General features: G+C 30.4%; 3 protein-coding genes across 4 annotated transcripts; 1 reads left to right on the forward strand and 2 right to left on the reverse strand.

Annotated features, from left to right (window-relative positions):
- Positions 1–1,201: 1,201 nt before the first annotated feature.
- LOC112792377 (small ribosomal subunit protein uS11) lies at positions 1,202–3,263 on the reverse strand. The gene is made up of 6 exons (XM_025835592.3): positions 3,135–3,263; positions 2,513–2,632; positions 2,380–2,425; positions 2,035–2,120; positions 1,665–1,794; positions 1,202–1,434 (listed from the first exon to the last, which is right to left on the reverse strand). Exons 1-6 carry the CDS (start codon positions 3,135–3,137, stop codon positions 1,367–1,369), a joined length of 453 nt encoding a protein of 150 aa, XP_025691377.1. The 5' UTR covers positions 3,138–3,263; the 3' UTR covers positions 1,202–1,366.
- Positions 3,264–7,353: 4,090 nt separating this feature from the next.
- Positions 7,354–9,774, forward strand: LOC112792378 (cytochrome b561 domain-containing protein At4g18260). 2 transcript variants are annotated; one of them, XM_072212874.1, is made up of 4 exons: positions 7,354–7,838; positions 8,054–8,221; positions 8,805–8,953; positions 9,130–9,774. In XM_072212874.1, exons 1-4 carry the CDS (start codon positions 7,689–7,691, stop codon positions 9,476–9,478), a joined length of 816 nt encoding a protein of 271 aa, XP_072068975.1. In that variant the 5' UTR covers positions 7,354–7,688; the 3' UTR covers positions 9,479–9,774. The 2 variants fall into 2 exon arrangements, with proteins under 2 accessions (XP_072068975.1, XP_025691378.1); XM_025835593.3 differs by having other exon boundaries at positions 7,359–7,838; positions 8,057–8,221.
- A 4,615-nt stretch (positions 9,775–14,389) lies between these two features.
- Positions 14,390–17,591, reverse strand: LOC112792379 (ABC transporter G family member 1). The gene is made up of 8 exons (XM_025835594.3): positions 17,211–17,591; positions 16,744–16,823; positions 16,177–16,647; positions 16,016–16,102; positions 15,793–15,918; positions 15,517–15,711; positions 15,325–15,414; positions 14,390–15,193 (listed from the first exon to the last, which is right to left on the reverse strand). Exons 1-8 carry the CDS (start codon positions 17,398–17,400, stop codon positions 14,567–14,569), a joined length of 1,866 nt encoding a protein of 621 aa, XP_025691379.1. The 5' UTR covers positions 17,401–17,591; the 3' UTR covers positions 14,390–14,566.
- Positions 17,592–18,448: the final 857 nt, after the last annotated feature.

Below are 18,448 nucleotides of genomic sequence, written 5' to 3' on the forward strand. Positions count from 1 at the left end.
CATGACATGGTATTAAAATTTTAAATCCGAAAGGTCAAGAGTTCGATCCTTGATGAACCCCAAAATTAGTTTAAGTTTTTGGGATGAGTGTGTTCATGAACTAAGATGTTTGTTATCCTAATACACATGTTTATTATTCTAGTACACTTAGATAATTAGCTCTCTAGCAGTACTCTTCTTTTTAATATATATATAAAATTCATTTCCAAGTCTTCATTTTCTTTTACCTTTTTTAAATAAAAATACAGTTTGCTCTGGACAAAATACTTTTTTCTGAATTTAAAAATAAATTGTAATTCGCCACGTAAATTGCCTTTTGAAAATAAAATTTCAATTTGCCCAGCAATTTGTTAATTCCGAATTCGCCTGCGATATTTTCGAAAAACACAAATAAACCCATTTTTGAATATTGCACTCAATTTTATATAACACAATTTCTAGCCGTATCATACTCATTTATTATTATTATTATTTGCAATTCTTTTTCTCATAATCTATTTATATAGTTTATTCGAATATCAGGGGACCTTTTTTGGTACAAAAGTATGAAGGGACTTGAGAGTTCATGTCAATTAAGATGTTGGTAAAAGTCAGGGATTCACACACTTGTCAATTTACGTAGTTATGTACAAATTAACGCTAAAACTTGCAATTAAACATTAGAAAAAAATGTCATTTCACCCATTTTATTTCCTCATCTCATGTTATCTGTAGAATGTAGATCGAAGTTGAACTATAAAGCAAGCAGACCGCACCTGCCTAAATTTGTGTTTCTAAACTCCATACCTCTAAACCTTGATTTGAACATAAATCTTATACTTGGTTCAAATTTTCTATCACAACTAAATATCTTCTTAATTTACATTTAAATAATTAATATTTATTCAATTATGGAATTAAAATAAGTATTATTAAAAATTTGATATATAAAATGATATTAAAAATAGATTGTTATTTACAGCAAAAATATTTTTTATAAAGAGAATATCTTCATACATCATCAAAGCGTGATTTCTAAACAAATTTTATTTGACAAAAACTATTAACATAATTTATCAAAATTTAAGAAAATCAGAAACAATAAAGGCAAGGAAATTAACAGTTTGACAAAAGTTTCATCTATTACGTATTTTACTAATTTACTTCATCTAATAGGCATAAAAAGGGAATCACTAGAAAGTAGGCGCAGGGGAAGACACGATAATTCTAAATGAACTCAATTAAAACAGTCGGACATGACATGCCAAAAAGTACAATATGAGAAAATTGAAATTCAACTTCATCTAAATTTTAAGATGCCACTACTGTTTTCCAATACGAACAAAATAAAATGACAAAAAAGAGGCTCCTGCAAGCCAAAGTGAGCTTAAAGCCTTCTACCCCTTCTACCACTCTTTCTGCGAGTGCTATCTGAAGGAATCGGGGTCACATCCTCTGAAAATAAAAATAAAATAGAAATATGAATAAGTTTCAAATGCCATAAGAAATTAGCTAGAATTCTAAAACCGAATAGGGAACTAGCATGTTAGTAAGAGACTCAACATTATGATTTTTTTTCAAAAGAAAGAAAATTAATGATGCCACATGCCAATATATATGGAGCATATCGGTTGCATAAATGAGAAGGCAAAAATCAAAGTTAAGATGAACTTTTAAAATAATACCTATACGGCCAATTTTCATTCCAGACCGAGCCAGGGCACGGAGGGCAGACTGAGCACCAGGGCCAGGTGTTTTTGTCTTGTTTCCACCAGTGGCTCGGAGCTTGATATGAAGGGCAGTTATTCCCAGCTCCTGCTTCCAAATAGAGTAAAGTCAGTAAACTTTGAACACCAACCAAAAATATATAATCATGAGTTTAACGATTGACGTAGCAGATAATGAAGATGAATTGGAGAAATCAATCAAAATCATAACTAATATACAACAGATAACCATTGATACAGGCAATATAACCCACGATAAAAAAGTACTAAAAGAGTCGGTGAAGAAAGCAACACCAAAAACATAAATAAGTATTAGTTATTTAATGACCTTGCATCTAGCAGCAACATCTTGTGCTGCAAGCATAGCAGCATATGGGGATGACTCATCTCTGTCAGCTTTAACCTTCATTCCACCTGATTACAAGAAAAATAAATTAGTAGCTGCACCACTATATCCGCCGAGAAGCATAGACTATATGATTTCTTAAGCATCTAATAGGATACAAACTTTTCTTTATCTCGGGTAGTATTAGTTGAAAGTTAGAACAGTTAAATGAAAAATGAGATTACTATATCACATTCTGTTTACAAAAAGAAAAGGCAGTTTTATAAAACGGTTTCAGAATAAAAATATCCGCTTAAAACAATCTCAGGTAAAGAGAAAGGTACTCACCGGTGATGCGGACAAGGGTTTCCCTTCCAGACAAATCAGTCACATGCTGTAATCATACCATCGATCCAATTAAAACATAAATTTAGCTAATTCAACTAAAGTACTAAGGAAAAGCTGTATACGGTATACTTACAATAAAGGTGTCATTAAATGATGCAAAGATGCGAGCCACACCAAAAACATGTTCACCCTCTCTAACAGCAGGGCCAAGAGTGACAGTTTCTTCCTTGGGCTCTCTAACCTTTCTCCTAGACTGTAACAAGTAAACCATACACTTTCAGAATTGAATGCCCTCACATTTCCAATTATCCATAAACACAAAAGCATAAAACATAACCAATTACAATGATACTAAGATTAAGTTCTAAACAATGAATGTATATATTATAACGTTTTAACATTTCCTCTATTCTTGTTTTCAGCTCCTACTAATTGTTTTATCTAAATTATCATAAAGATGCAAACATAATCCCACACAAACAGTCAGATCTTAAAGAAAAAACCAGGAAAAAAGAAGCTTTGACATCAACGGCAAATCAATTCGTAACCGAATCACCATGTAAAACCCTAATACGCTACAATCAAACCCATTAACTATATCACAAATCATACAAAACGACAAGACATTACCAAAGTGAAAGCACATTAGGAAGGAAAAGATAAGCATGAACATTCATAACGAGAATAGAGCTGGAACCAAGAGAATTGAGTGAATCGAAATCTAACAGAAAGGTTAGCATTCGGAATAGAGATACCATAGCTGATGGCCGAAGGATTTGAAGCTGCTGCTGCTGCTGCTAGGTTTTGGAGTCGAGGCTTGAGAGAGTTCCTGAGTAGCTGAAAAATTGTTTGCCAATATATATGGTTCAATGCCATTAGGGTTTTAAGATTTTAGATTGGACTGCGTATATTGTTGTTGATGAACTTGGGCCTTAGGCCCATATATCTACCTCTGGACCTATAAAGCCCAAAAAGATCTTTAAGCAAAACTACCCAAAAATGCAAATTACAACGCGAAAACAAAAACGTGAGCTACAAAAGGATTTTAAAAAGAAAAAATCTTGACCGAAAAAATTGTTTCTGAAAATAAAATAAAAAAATAATTAAACGTTAGTGTAGTGATTAGTTTATTAATCTATTTAAATAAGTGTTTGTATTAAATTTTTAATTTATATACTCGTTATACAATAATATTATATTTTTTAAATAACTTATACAGTTAAAAACGAATAAAAATTAGAGTTAAAATATTCTTAACTCACAAATAAAATTAAATTAAATTTATATACAGATAAAATTAAGATTGGATCCAAACTCTATCTTATCTTATCGATAGCCACCCATGTATAAATTGTAGTGAGGATACTCTGATACTCACTTGATGCAAATCTTTGAAATCGTGCTACCGCCATGATTTCCATTTTAATTCCAACTTGTCCGATTCAGTTAGTAATTAATTATTAATGGATAAAACATATGAACGATGTCTATTATATATATATTCCCATAACTGAACCATATATGTTAGTTATGTTACCTCTTTATTTAGTTTGCTACAAGCAATAATTTTTTTAAGGAAAAAAAGAAACTAACAGCAACAGCACTCTGAAACACAAATACTCTTGTTTAAAATATCTTTATGGAATCTTTTAAAGAAAACAAGTTGATAAAATAAAAATATCCAATCACTTCTAAATTAAGATAATAAAACTTATATAATATAAATGATTTTAATTTTGATTTTCTTATTTTCATAATATCTTCTCTTGAAAAAAAATATTCCATACTTATTCAACAAATTAAAACAGAAAAAGTCCCACTCTTGTTCAATAAGCATCACTATCCTAAAGTAATACAAATTGGGGTCAAACTTTTAATCAGTAAACCACTCCTTTAGCAACATAACATGTGATCGATGTTAAGACAATATAATTGTTGAAGTTTTAAGAGCGTTAAAAGATTTTAAGGGTTTATATAGCACTCCTAAATTCTTTAATTTAATTTTAATTTTAAAGATATACTACACAATAACAATCTTTGGAGAAAAACTAAACATTTATAACACGAAAAAACTAATATTGTAAATTATACACGTGTGATTATCCATGTTGTTCATTTTCTTCCTTACACTCTCTAAGGAGCACTATAACTTTACAATATGTCAAATCATTATTAGTTATGTTATAATATTATAGAAAAACAGTTAACTTTTTAATGATACATATATATAAATTGAAATATAATTTAATTTAACAATATAAAATATTACAAAATAAAAATTGCAGCGAATTTGACCTCAAAATAAAATAACGTCTCTGCCACTATATTCCTGTTCGTCCTACTTCTTGGTTCCAGATTTCAAAAGGTGGCATGAACATGTTGATATATCACCTAAATAATACTCATGAAATGGCCCTCTTTGGTAGCTTTAGTTCAAAATAGTGTTTTAATTGGTCATGGGCGTTTTATCATGTGATTGGGCCATGCTAAATAACTATGATAACTTCGTTTAGTGGATGTTTTGGTGTGTTGGTAAGCTTGAGTGATTTATTTATCTAGAGCTTTTAATTAACCGCATAGACTTGATCTTAATTGATGTTTAAATTTATGAAATAATGATGTGCCTTTTTTGATTAATTACTTCAAATATGCTGTCACTATGACTCTGTTGGAAAGTTGTTAGGATAATATTAGACGATAAAAGAAAAAGTTTAATTTTTAAGTCTTAAAGAGTATAAAACGTTTACATAGTCGTATAATTACAACTGTTTTTTTAAGTTATTGTTTATGTAGTCAATATAAAATATAATTATTTTTGTTAATGTATTATTATGTGATTTAATGTACATGTAAAATGATATTATTTTAACAGTACATCAAAATTAAATTGTAAAAAAAAAATCTACCAAAATAAGTATAAATTGAAGATTTGTCAAATTTTTACAAAAATAGAGATCTCTTTTCATAAATAAATTAGAGTGAAAAAAAGATTTTTGCTTCACAAAAATCCGCTAAATTATATTTTTTTATTTATATAAAAACATAATTAACATTATAATTTTAATTATTGTTGAACTTTTTAATATGAAATCTAAATACTATTATAAAAATATGATAGATAATATATAAATAATCTTATATATTTAAAATTGTTTAAGGTTAAAATAATATGAATAAATTTTTATGTTGTATTTTTCAATTAATACTTGTGAATATCCACCAAAATTCACCCGATCAAAATGAGATTCATTATGGAAAAAGAGAAAAAATAGGATACTTTTTTAAGAGAAAAAACGCTAAACGATTTCTGATAATTATCTTAAAAGATAACGATGTCTTTAACAAAAAAAATTATCCTTTTTGAAATTTGATATTTACTTTTACGAAACTGATTAATCTCTGTATCAATATTTTTTCTCCGTATTAACGAAATAAACGTATATGACATGTTAAACTGTTGATTTATCCATTAAAAGCCAATTAAGATTGATAAATTCTTTTTTATTGAGAATCTTGTTGTCTTTTAGGAGTGCACAGACCCGCCCCGGTCCGAAGGCCCGACCCAGTCCCGAACACTTTAGGGGCTAATTTGGTGTGATTTCATCGGGTTTAGGGTCGGGTAAGGGTCTCAAAAATAGACCCGGTCATTACTTCGGATCGGGTCCGGGCCATAGCTCGGGTCACCCGAAGTCGGTCTGGTGGCCTGGTCATCATACACAATTAATATTTTGTATTATTAGTGATGGATCATGACTATTCTTATGTGGAATTTAAGTATTGTAAACCTTAATATTTTGTGTTATTAGTCATTATAAGACTATAAGTTAATGTTTTATGTTTAGAATGCATAAGACTTTAGACTAATGCATAATATTGTGTTATTTGTATTGATTTAAATATTTGGTATTATTAGACAATATTAGTATTGATTGTAGTTTTGCTTTAGTATTGATTATGATTATGCTTTAATTTTAAAGAAGGGTTGGTTCTTGTTATATTTTTCTAAGTGAATTTTACCATGTTAAATAATGGTTCGAGTCTTGGAAATTTGGATATTTTTACATGCTAACTTACAAAAAGGTATCAATGTAATGTAATGTTAACGGTCCGGTTTTCACCCGGTATAATTGTGACCCGAAAGTGTATTGGTCTCATCGGATTTAGGGTCGAGTTCGGGTCTAATAAATAGACCCGGTGTATATTTCGAGTCAGATTTGGTCCCATCAAACTCGGCTTTATCCGACCCATGTGCGAATATTAACTGGTTTGTCTTATATCTGCTACTATCTCTGTTTGTCTCTGCTCTCTATCTTTGTTGTTTATCAGATATAGTATACAAATAAATCCTAATAAATATAACTTTGTTGCTCACTTAAATGCTGTTGAAATCAAAGTAATTTGTACATAGGAAATCAATTGCATTATGGTATAAGTACTTGGAGCATTGATTTGTGAGAGCAGATCTCGGATTCCTGATACTCTCCTCTAAACTATAGCTGTGTTCCTCAGCAAGAGAATAAACCGAGATAGATTGATGAAAATTAAATGATAATTCCCTAGACTAAACTTTGAACAGTATTCATGGAGTTCAAATAAGTTAAACTACATCATGTGCAATTACTCATAAGTTATATTATGTGGACTTATTTTATTTTATACAAAATATTAGTAAATTTATTCATCATTTCCTACTTAATTGATGAATTCTAGTCGAATTCATGTGATAGACAAATTAATACATGATTCTCATATAATATTAAAACTAACTTAATTATATCTTAATTTTATCCACTTTAGTAACCTCACGAACTGTCCACCTCAAACCAAAGCCCCACAAGCATCTAGAGGATTTTGACATATTTGTTTTTGTCATTTTTCAACACCTCCATAACATTGTATATCCCAATGTCAACCAACCCCACCCTTGAAATTGATGTAAAGTAAATTAAATATGTCCCACTAAACCATAAGAACTTTACTTTCTTCCTAGTAAAAGCTAATCTTTACATTAAACCAACCTATGTTGTACTAACTCGTTGAGTTTATAGCAAATATACCATGATGGCCATCAATTAGTATATTCACATTGCATAATGTATCATCACTTTTTTAAGCTTATTCTTTATAATTATACCAAAAGTAGAGGCAGTAGTAGTCCCTTCAACGCATTTATAAAGCTCTCTTTGACATCCCCAAGAACAATCATATCCTCAACCATCTTTACCTTCAAATACTCAAAAATAGTGATAGAGAGAAAAGGGTAGTTACAGAGTGGTGATTTGTACAGATTTGTCTTGCTATTTGGGAGAATGCATATTTCTTTCAAGCCATTTTACTTTATTATTGTTATTGTTTCATTTTATGTTATTCATCTTCCATTCACTGAATGCACCATAGCATTTGAGGAGGTAAATAAATTTGGCAGTCACAAAAGCACAAGAGAGAACAAAGTTTCCAGGGTACACAAATCAGATTCAAGTTTTCTTTATTTTTTTTTCTTCATCTTGTATATTCTTTCTTAATGCCTCTAACTCTTTATGCTACACCAGATATAAAACTACATACCCTTATCTCTCTTTTGTACTGAGAAAACATGATATGCAGTATTCAAATGTTAAGAGATCCAGGTTTATGAGTTTTGAATTTTGATTTTAACTACTTTCAGTTATTATAGCAGATAAATCATCAGAAAACAACTGATATTGCACTTCATGGATTACTCCTATGGGCTTCAATGGGGTTCTTGATGCCTCTTGGGATTCTTACCATTAGAGGGTCATGTAAAGCAGAACCTGGATCAAGAAGGAGTAGATTCCTTTTCTATCTCCATGTTGTTTTTCAGGTCACACATGTCTTCTAATTTTTCTTGTAAAAAAAAAAATAAAATTAAAACTAATCATTTTAATTTTAATTCCCTAAACTATTGATTATTATGTTAAGTCGTTAGAGATTAAACTAGTGGTGGTAGATTTATTATTATTTTTAGTTAGTGGAGTATATAGGATGCTTCTTGAAAGTTCACTGGTGTAATCATTGAAATCTTGATCTTTTGGTTGCAACATAATCATTACTTACTTTAGCTTTAGTAGTGGAGTGTCCAAACTCAAACCTTTTTTATATTTGATTTATTTTCTTGTAGACCACAACTTTGATTCAATTAAAAGCTAGTATATATTTAAAAAGTCGCTTTGAGTTTTTTGCTTCGTAGGTTATGTTTGTTCTATGGATACAAAATACAAAAGCATAGGAAGACTAAAATACAAGTGTTCATTTAAAAAAGAATGACACTAGTCACTGTGTCTCTTCCCACCCTAATCTTTGTTTCAAATGCAGCATTATGTATTCTGATATGACCCCCTTTTTTAATTTTTATTTTATTTACCTTTGTAACCACAATGTGCAGAGTCTAACATTGCTTCTAACAGATGCTTTCAGTGCTTCTTGCCACAGTTGGAGCTGCCATATCATTGAAAAAGTTTGAGAACTCATTTGACAACAACCATCAAAGATTAGGTCTAGCACTTTATGCTGCAATTTTGATGCAAGCCTTCATTGGATTTTTTAGACCTCAAAGGTGTTCAATTCATCAAATATATTTGTATTTCATTTCATAAAGCAACTCACTAATCCAAATTAGAAAATAAAAAAAAAAACAAAAAAAATGCCTCGTAGAGGCACTCATTTTTATACATTTCTAGGTGCACTTTGCTCTAATCTCATAGGTCCAAAATTTGTAACTTGATTTTGCAGAGGAAAGAAAGAGAGGAGTTACTGGTACTTCGTGCATTGGATACTTGGAACAATAGTTTCTCTTGTGGGGATCATCAACATATTCACAGGTTTAGAAGCTTTCCATAGGAGAACATTGAAAAGCACAAGGTTTTGGACTATCCTTTTCACAGCTCAAGTCTCTATCATAGGATTGATTTATCTCTTACAAGATAAATTGGAACACTTGAAAAAGCAAGGAGTGATTGTAGGGACTGAGTCAATAGTTCCATCTGACCAAGACAATATTCCTCAAAGGCAAGATCATCAAAAGGAGTTGCACCTTGTTGCATGTGCAAAGAGAAATGCACTTGGCAATTTGTTTGACTAATATTATGGGGTGTGATTCTCATTAATTTACTTATTTTTAACCTAGATATAAGGGGTACTGTATTGGATTGTTTTCACTTCAATTAGTTTTTGGTGGCTGCACTTTATGAAGGTTGAGCTTGAAACTAATAGAGTGCATTCATCAAAAAGTAAGTTTTATTTGGTGTGCGTAATTTAAACCCCCCCCCCTTTTTTTCTTTCTTTTCCTTCTTTTTTTTTTTGTGTGTATTCTAAATATTACAACTGTGGGTATGGATGCTGACAATAGAATGTGTATATAATTCTGTATGCAGTTGTGAACTTGTGATTTTGGAATAATGATTAGCAGAAAATTAACATGTAGGAAAAAGAAAAGAAAAAAAGAAGCTAAAACTTAACTGGCATAGAGGACTTGTGTCACTTAACAACCACATTTTGACAATGCTGTAGTGAACTAGTGATAAATCATAATCTACTTATCACTAACAACCACATCACTGACTTAACTGACCACATAGGGTTGATAAAATATACCTGAAAAACATAACATTGGAGGACCTAATTGTCAACAAAATATATCCTTGTAAGAATGATGAAGAAATAATATACGCAAGAACCACCCGCATGCTAGATTACGGCCAGAACTCACCAGAAACAAAGCCTTGTATTAACAAATGTTGAATTTATCTATCCAACTAATATACTAGAACTAATCTTCGCAAGCACCAATGGCTGATTGTTTTAAGCAGAAAACTGCAAAAGCTTCCAAATTGCAATTCATTTACAAGTTACATTACCCAAAACCCAAATGTTCAACTTAGCAAATCTATTGAATGGGTTAATGGCTACATAAGATTTTACTCCTTGCCAGATGTATGGTCCATATACTGTCTAAAATCACCAAGACATATTTTACCTGCAGCCTAATAACTGCTTCCCAGCGATTTAAATCCTCTTCAAGTGACCACTGGTACATCAAGTACCCTAACATTACTTGAGGAGGATGTCATATCCCAAGTAAACAAAATACCAACAACCTATAACTGTAACTTCCATTACCACTATTCCCCAGGCCTCGCAGTTTTGTTTTGTCACTATTGAGTATAGCTTGGCCTATGATTCTATGAACAAAGCAAAAACAATTTATTTTGTTATTTTATTTTATTGTTACAGCAATAAAATCACAATTTTTTTGTTGAAAACAAAAAGATAAAACGCGTGACACCAGTCACACCACCGTACCAGTCTTATAGACAGCGGCGTTAATGGGAACACCTTATTCGCAAAGCCACCATCACCTTTGGTCCACTAAGACAACAATTGTTACTAAGGAAACAATGCATCAACAAAGAGAGCGGGGGGAATGTCAAAAACAATACAGACAGATTTGTGTTCTTACCCGTGAGGTTTGGGAGGAGTTCCAGCGACTCAAACCCACTGACGCATTGTTGATTCAAAGCTAGGGTTTTAAGAACAGATGAAATCAAAGATGCAATCCAATTAGAAATTAAGTAGTAAAGTATCGGTGAACCACATATAATTGGAAGACGATGATGAGCAGGTAGCAACTTCGTCTCACAGCTGCTATGATGGCAAAAATTTCCCCTAGGGTTTTGGAATGCAACGGCAGGATTGGTCGGAGGGTGGTGGTGCTGGGCGGTTTTCGTGTAGGTTGCCGTACATTCGCGGGAAACTAGAATCGAATGTGAGACATTGGCGCGAACCCGAACAAAAAAAAAAAACGTAAAAGGAAGATTGACTCGAACCCGAAAAAAAAAAGTTGGAGTGGGTGAGCGGAGGAGGAGTGTATGGAGAGACCAGAAATGAGGAAGAAGGAAGAGTCCGATGGTGAAGGAAGCCCAGTATACAGCCCATTATATATTGTAGTCTGCGTAAATTTTAAGCCCAGTTAGCTTTGAATCTAAATTTAAGCCCAATCTTCAAGTCCAAAAAAACCCCAAGCTTATCTTTTTATTTAGCTGAAAAAAAGAATCAAATATTAAATTCTAATTTTTAACATTAAATTCTAATTTTTACGATAACCTTTCCGTTTCAATTCTTATTCGTAGAAACAAAAATAATAACTTTGATTCATTCAATTGGTTACTTATTTGCATATCGTAGTTTTATAGTTATTTAGTTTGAATTATTATTATTAAACAAAAATAATAACTTTGATTCATTTAATTGGTTACTCATTTCTCTAAGAAAAAGTTTTGGTTACTTATTTGCATGTCGTAGTTTTATAGTGTTATTTAGTTTGACATTAAATATTAACCTCCGAACTATATATGTAATATTATAGATTTATAGTAGATTTTTTTAAATAAATTAATTAAGAAATAAATTTTACATGGAATATCTTCATATCATATTTGAATTCTACAAATATTACACTTTATGCTAGCACTAAACTACGTTACATCTATAATGTATAGGTCAGTTCTACCATGTAGAATAAAAATTTTTTTTACACTTATAGAAAGACACATGTCGACATTAGACGAGGGGTAAGAAACTATGCACACAAAACTAGATAGTATATTCTATAAAATTGGGTCCCACTAATTTATAAGTTTGCAGTTTAGTTAGTCCTACAATAAAATATTCTATGTGTTAAGTAGATGTTGATTCATATTAATTATCATATTAATTATTCAATTGTATTTATTAATTTATTTATGCATTTTTTTAGTAGGGGTAGATATTTATTATATCTTTTTTAAGTCATAAAAAAAAGAAATATTTTAAAAAAGCCATTAAAAAATACAAGAATAATACGCAAATTCAATGCACATTCACGTACATATTAGTTATTGAATAGCCCTTATTAATTTTTATTAGGTCAAAATTATTTAAATATTTTTAACACTCAACATAAATATATCTTAAATTCAACAAAAATATGAAGCTTATACCTATTCGACTATTTCTTTTACAAAATTAAAAATTAAAAGTAACAAATACCTCATAAGTAAGGAGTAAAATAGGAATTTATTACAATCATGCTTTCATGTATTTGTAGATAAATTTAAATCATCAAACATTAAAATTTAAATAACTTAATGCATTTAAGTTATGATTTTTTAAATATGAATGTCACGGAAATGTAAATTTTTTTTATTTTTTTTGTATATGACAAAATAAAAGTATGCATTTTCTGTTATAGTTCTGCAAACAGTGACAGACTCAGAAAATTTTAAGAACGAGGACAAAAATATATATCTTAAAATAAATTTTGTTAAACATTGTTAATTATATTAAAAATATAATAGAAATATAAAATTTAAAAAGAGTTAGTAAAGAACAGACATGTTTTAAGTTTAAATTTTAGAAATAAAAAATATTTTTTTATAAATTATATATAATAAATAGTATTTTAAAAATAAAAGTGTTTACTAACTCTTTTTAAATTTTATATCTCTATTATATTTTTAATATAATTAACAATATTTAACAAAATTTATTTTAAGATATATATTTTTGTCCTCGCTCTTAAAATTTTATGGGTCCGTCACTGTTTGCAGGACTATGACAGAAAATACATACTTTTATTTTGTCATGTACAAAAAAAAAATAAAAAAAAAGTACATTTACATTCATATTTAAAAAAATCATAATTTAAATGCATTAAGTTATTTAAATTTTGATGTTTGATGCTTTAAATTTATCTACAAGTACATGAAAGCATGATCGTAATAAGTTCCTATTTTACTCCTTACTTAGGAGGTATTTGTTACTTTTAATTTTTAATTTTGTGAAAGGAATAGTAGAATAGGTATAAGTTTTATATTTTTGTTGAATTTAAGATATATTTATGTTGAGTGTTAAAAATATTTAAATGATTTTGACCTAATAAAAATTAATAAGGGCTATTCAATAACTAATATGAATGTGAATGTGCATTGAATTTGCGTATTATTCTTGTAATTTTTTTAATGGCTTTTTTAAAATATTCTTTTTTTTTATGACTTAAAAAAGATATAATAAATATTTACACCTACTAAAAAAATACATAAATAAATTAATAAATACAATTGAATAATTAATATGATAATTAATATGGATCAGCATCTACTTAACACATAACATTTTATTATAGGACTAACTAAACTGCAAACCTATAAATTAGTAGAACCTAATTTTGTAGAATATGCTGTCTAATTTTGCGTGTATAATTTTTTACTCTCTTCTAATATTTGACATGTGTCTTTCTATAAATGTAGAAAGAATCTTTATTCTATACGGTAGAACTCACCGTATGTATAATCTACAATATTATAAAAGTATAAGGCATTACATAAAATCGTTTAGATAAGTCAACAAATAATATTTCTTCACTTCTTCCCATTAACGTTTTAAAATATATACTTATTACAGAGACTTAAGAAAATTAGATATACCCTGCATTCTTTAATGTGAAATCTAAAATATAATAAAGTTAAAGGCAAACTCTTCAATTAAAAATTACAACACTTGACTAAAACTCAAATAAGACATGTATGACCTCATAACCAAAGGAAATGTCATAAAGAAAATGGGTTAATGCAGAAGGATTAAGCTCCTCTAATTAAAGTGGTAAAATGAGAAAATAAATATTCAATCACTATTAAATTAAAATATTAATATATTATAAAATTTATAAATTTAATAATAATTAATTCCTTATTTTTTTAGTTTACCAATCTCTTACTTTAAAACTTTTTCCCCCAAGAAAACCCCCCTCTAACCCAATATTGCAAAAGGCATTCCAGAAAAAAAAAATGGAAATAGAAACTGTTAGCTTGAAAGTTGAAACTGTGCAATCAAAGATTCTAATTACTCAATTCAAAGGGATTGGTTAAAAAACTCAGCTAAAAGTAGTTGCATTTCAACTAAACCATAAAATTCATGAGTTCGCAAAAAGAAGATTGGCAGATAAAGTTCCAAGAGATTGCAATTGAAATACCTGCAGATATTGAATTTTTGCTGTGGTGGATTCAATCATAGTTAATACATTTTTACATTTGCTATTTCTTCATCTTTAAATTCAATTGAGTGTTTGAATTACACCCCAATTTAAAGGTACAATTATGGTCTCTATTCATTTATATATTCAGGCCTCTGTACTCTAGTGAAAGCAGCAAATAGATGCAGGCCTCAACTTCACCTTGCTCTTAGTGATTGCCAAGAACAGCATTCTATACACAACAATCATTACAAAAAAGATTCCAAGATCAACCCACTTAGAATGTCCCATTTCCACGTGCCATGTCTTTATTAGAATTTCCCCACCACTAATGTTTATGTTATTCTTAGCACCTCCATCTTGGCCCATCATAAATGTTAAGCCTTGAAATTCATTCTTGAATAATCCTTGGAGTCCATACTTTTGAAAAGACACATAATACAGAGGGTATTTCCATAAGGGTTTTGGAAGATCATTTGGTAACCTATAGAATCCACCAACTAGGGTCATGATTCCTTGAATTCCACCAGAAATCAACATGCCTATAACAAAGTTAGGGGAGACACTTCCCACAACAAGCATGAGGCTCTCAACCCACATAACTATGGCAAATAGCACTGATACAAAGTATACCAAGTGTTCTGGTCCTTTTTGCAGTCCACAAAGGTAATAGGATATTAGTCCCGGAGCCAGAGTTACTAGTAGCATGTATGGAACAGCAGAAAATGTGTTCCCTATGAGAAATGCTGTAACATCATAGTGTCCATTCAATCTCTCTCTTTCAAATACCTAACACCACCCAAAGGAAAATTTCATGTTTATTATATATAATGTCTATTAATACACACAGAGTAAAGAAGAAAGTTACTCAATTGCAAAGTGAAACTAGGAGAAAGTTCCATTAACATTTAAATAAGGACCTTGATTTCCTCTAGTAGCGGAGCAAATCCACCAACGAGTGTCATGAAAGACAAAAGACAACTTAAGAAAGCAAGCAGAGATCCTCTGGCCTGAAGCAAGTGCATGACAAAAACAGTATTACCACTCATTAACCTTGATTATTGAAAGCTATAATTAACGGATATCTTATGGCTTTAATTTCCTGTGTTTACCTGAATAGATCCAACACCAAAGCCAATATCATAGTAGATAGAGCCCAAGCTTAGAGCTATAGCAATAAACACAGTAAGGCGCAGCCAGTAATTGCTTAAGTCGCGGAAATAATGCAGTGCAGATCTTCTTATAAGAACAAGGCACTGAATCAGGAACGCAGCATGGTCCCTCTTCTTTTCTACTGCACCAAAATCCTAATGCAAAAAATTATTATTAGTCTTTTGAATCTGTGCGTGGGAAATTCTTCTTTTTGAGGAATCTGACATAAACCTCACACGTTGATTTATGTTTGCCACTTCTGTATAAACTTTGTTCTTAATCTGAGACAAGCTATAAGACTTCACAAGGATACTAACAGCTTTCTCTGCAGTTACTCTGCTACCAAAGCCTTCTTCAGCTTCCTGATGAAAGCAATCACAAAAATTCACAAAGTGTTCAAGTACATTTTTTTAAGCAAAAGAATTAACATGTTGCATCGAATTCACAAATTCTGCATACCTGTTCAAAATCTTTGTTTATGACCCTTAAGTAATGATCAGAAGGATTATGGAGTGTCGGACAAGGAAAACCATTCAAAGCAAAAAACTGCTTTACAAAACAAAAAATGTATTAATTGTTATGTAACTATGTGCTTCTTGGTAGAAGTTTTAGTTCCAAACCTGATTAGCATCAGAAGCAGGACCAAAATATACATTTTCACCAGAAGACAGAAGACAAAGGTCATGGAAGAGTTCAAAAACTTCACTGCTAGGTTGATGAATTGATGCAACAACAGTCCTTTGAATGCCATCTTTCTGAACAAGGTTAGCAATTCTTCTCATGACATAATAGGAGGCCGCACTATCAAGTCCACTTGTTGGTTCATCAAGAAACAGGAGTCTTGGGCGTGTTAAGATCTCAATGCAAATGCTGAGTCTCCTTTTCTGTCCCCCACTGAGACCCTTAGAACTCCAGCCTCCAACCCTTGTGTGAATGGCGTTTTGCAGACCCATTTCCCTGATAGTTACATCAGCTCTTTCCTTCTTCTCTGATATGGGCATGGAATCAGGAAATTGAAGCTGTGCTGAGTAGTATAAAGTTTCCCCAGCTGTTAAAGTTGACAGCAAAGCATCGTCTTGTGTTACATATCCCTAACATCACAACAAAACTCATTTCTTAAATGTTCCTCTATTTATTTATTTATTTTTTGTTTTTAAGGATTTAGAACTTTTGGACATATTTCTTACTGATATTCCATAAGCCAGTTCTTGTTTATGGCCATTTATTAGAATATTCCCTTTCTGCTTTATGTTTGAGCTCAATCTTCCTGAAAAATAAAATTGCAAAAAATAAAGTAAAATCTCGTTTTAATTATTTAACGAAGACCTGCAATATTATATTACGACTATGTTAAGTATATACTAAAATCAGCCAACAAGATAGAATATATATCAAAATATTAAATATAGTATACATTACAAGTAGTTGATTTTGATAATTGATTTTAATATACAAATATTATTTTTTATTATCTTATTAGTCCTTCAAAAGACAAAATTAAAGCCTCTCAAACAAGTAGTCAAAACAGTCCTTAAATTTTGTTCCGTTAATAATTTAGTCTCCAAAAAGATAAATAGAATAAAAGAAGCCCTTATTTATACGCTTCTAGAGTCTAGAGCAACAATGATGACTTCATATGGCATTGCATGATCACCTGATAAGGCATCAAGAAGTGTGGTTTTGCCACAGCCTGAAGGTCCCATTATAGCCAAAAGCCTCCCCGGTTGTGCATAGCCTGTAAGGCCCTGCAGAATTGGTAGTGTATTCTTTCCGTTTGGAACAGTCACCCACAAATTCTCCCATGTCACTGTTACTCCCTCCGTTTCTTCTCCTTGACTTAGCATGATAACTAACTGGGTTAACTTTATGATTTCATCCTCGACGACTCAAGGTGACGTTTAATAGGTTTACGTATAATAGCGGTGCGTGCATGCATGGTGTCTAACACGTTGGATAATGATACGACATTGTCACATTGGCACGAGTTAATGCAACCGCACAACTATAAACAGAACCATAATTGACGTGCCATCCAATGGCTGCTACCGACACATTTAGATATTTAACCCAATTCTAGTGTGTAATTTATTTGATATCTAATTTTTATTTAATTTATATTTTATAATAAATTTTATTAATTTTTATATTAAATATTAATTATTTAACTTTTTTTTATAATTAAACACTAATTTTAAACCCCATAACAAATAAGACTGACAACGAATAAATAATCCACCCTAATTTTATTTACAAGTTTAAATTTTTCTTTAAAAACTCAATTCTATAGTTGAAAAATTCTCAACCTAATCCTATCTACACTCTAAAATTTTACATTCTATTCTATCCTATTTACCCAGCTCACAACATATTGATTTTTCAATTAAAGTATCAAACATAATATTTAGTCATTCTATAATTCATAAATATACTAAATTAAAAACAACAAAAATAATATTTAGTCATTCCATAATTCATAAATATACTAAATTAAAACTAATCTTATATTAAAACTAAAAACAACACAATTATAATAAAATCCATGTTACCATTACAAAAATAAGAAAATATAAGTTCAATTTCTGTCAACTTATTTATATATGTATAATAATTTTTAATTACATACTATAATATATTAAAAGTATGAATTGGTTGGATTGGATTAAGCCTAAATATACATCTAATCTTATTCGCTCCGCTCTCAATTCTACTTGTTGTGATTTGAATTATCAACCCTACTGAAATGAATTGAGTTGAATTGAATTAAATACCACAAATAGAATTTGAGTATTATCAGCTCTAATAACAAACGCCATTTAGTAAACATCAACATTGACATATTCTGACGACTATCGATCAAATAACATGTTCAAAATTTTTTTATGGAAAAGTATG

The sequence above is a fragment of the Arachis hypogaea genome, chromosome 13 (assembly GCF_003086295.3).
Source record: "Arachis hypogaea cultivar Tifrunner chromosome 13, arahy.Tifrunner.gnm2.J5K5, whole genome shotgun sequence".
Taxonomy (NCBI): Eukaryota; Viridiplantae; Streptophyta; class Magnoliopsida; order Fabales; family Fabaceae; genus Arachis; species Arachis hypogaea.

Excerpts from the sequence above, each read along its gene's own strand:
- LOC112792378 (XM_072212874.1), top strand. The coding sequence starts at position 7,689 with ATGCATATTTCTTTCAAGCCATTTTACTTTATTATTGTTATTGTTTCA. Across the intron at positions 7,839-8,053 it reads GAGAGAACAAAGTTTCCAGG|CAGATAAATCATCAGAAAAC; the intron begins GTACACAAATCA and ends CAGTTATTATAG. Across the intron at positions 8,222-8,804 it reads ATCTCCATGTTGTTTTTCAG|ATGCTTTCAGTGCTTCTTGC; the intron begins GTCACACATGTC and ends TGCTTCTAACAG.
- LOC112792379 (XM_025835594.3), bottom strand. The coding sequence starts at position 17,400 with ATGCTAAGTCAAGGAGAAGAAACGGAGGGAGTAACAGTGACATGGGAG. Across the intron at positions 16,648-16,743 it reads AACTGGCTTATGGAATATCA|GGATATGTAACACAAGACGA; the intron begins GTAAGAAATATG and ends TTGTGATGTTAG. Across the intron at positions 15,415-15,516 it reads TTGGTGTTGGATCTATTCAG|GCCAGAGGATCTCTGCTTGC; the intron begins GTAAACACAGGA and ends CACTTGCTTCAG.
- LOC112792377 (XM_025835592.3), bottom strand. Across the intron at positions 2,426-2,512 it reads CATTTAATGACACCTTTATT|CATGTGACTGATTTGTCTGG; the intron begins GTAAGTATACCG and ends GTATGATTACAG. Across the intron at positions 2,121-2,379 it reads AACCCTTGTCCGCATCACCG|GTGGAATGAAGGTTAAAGCT; the intron begins GTGAGTACCTTT and ends TCTTGTAATCAG.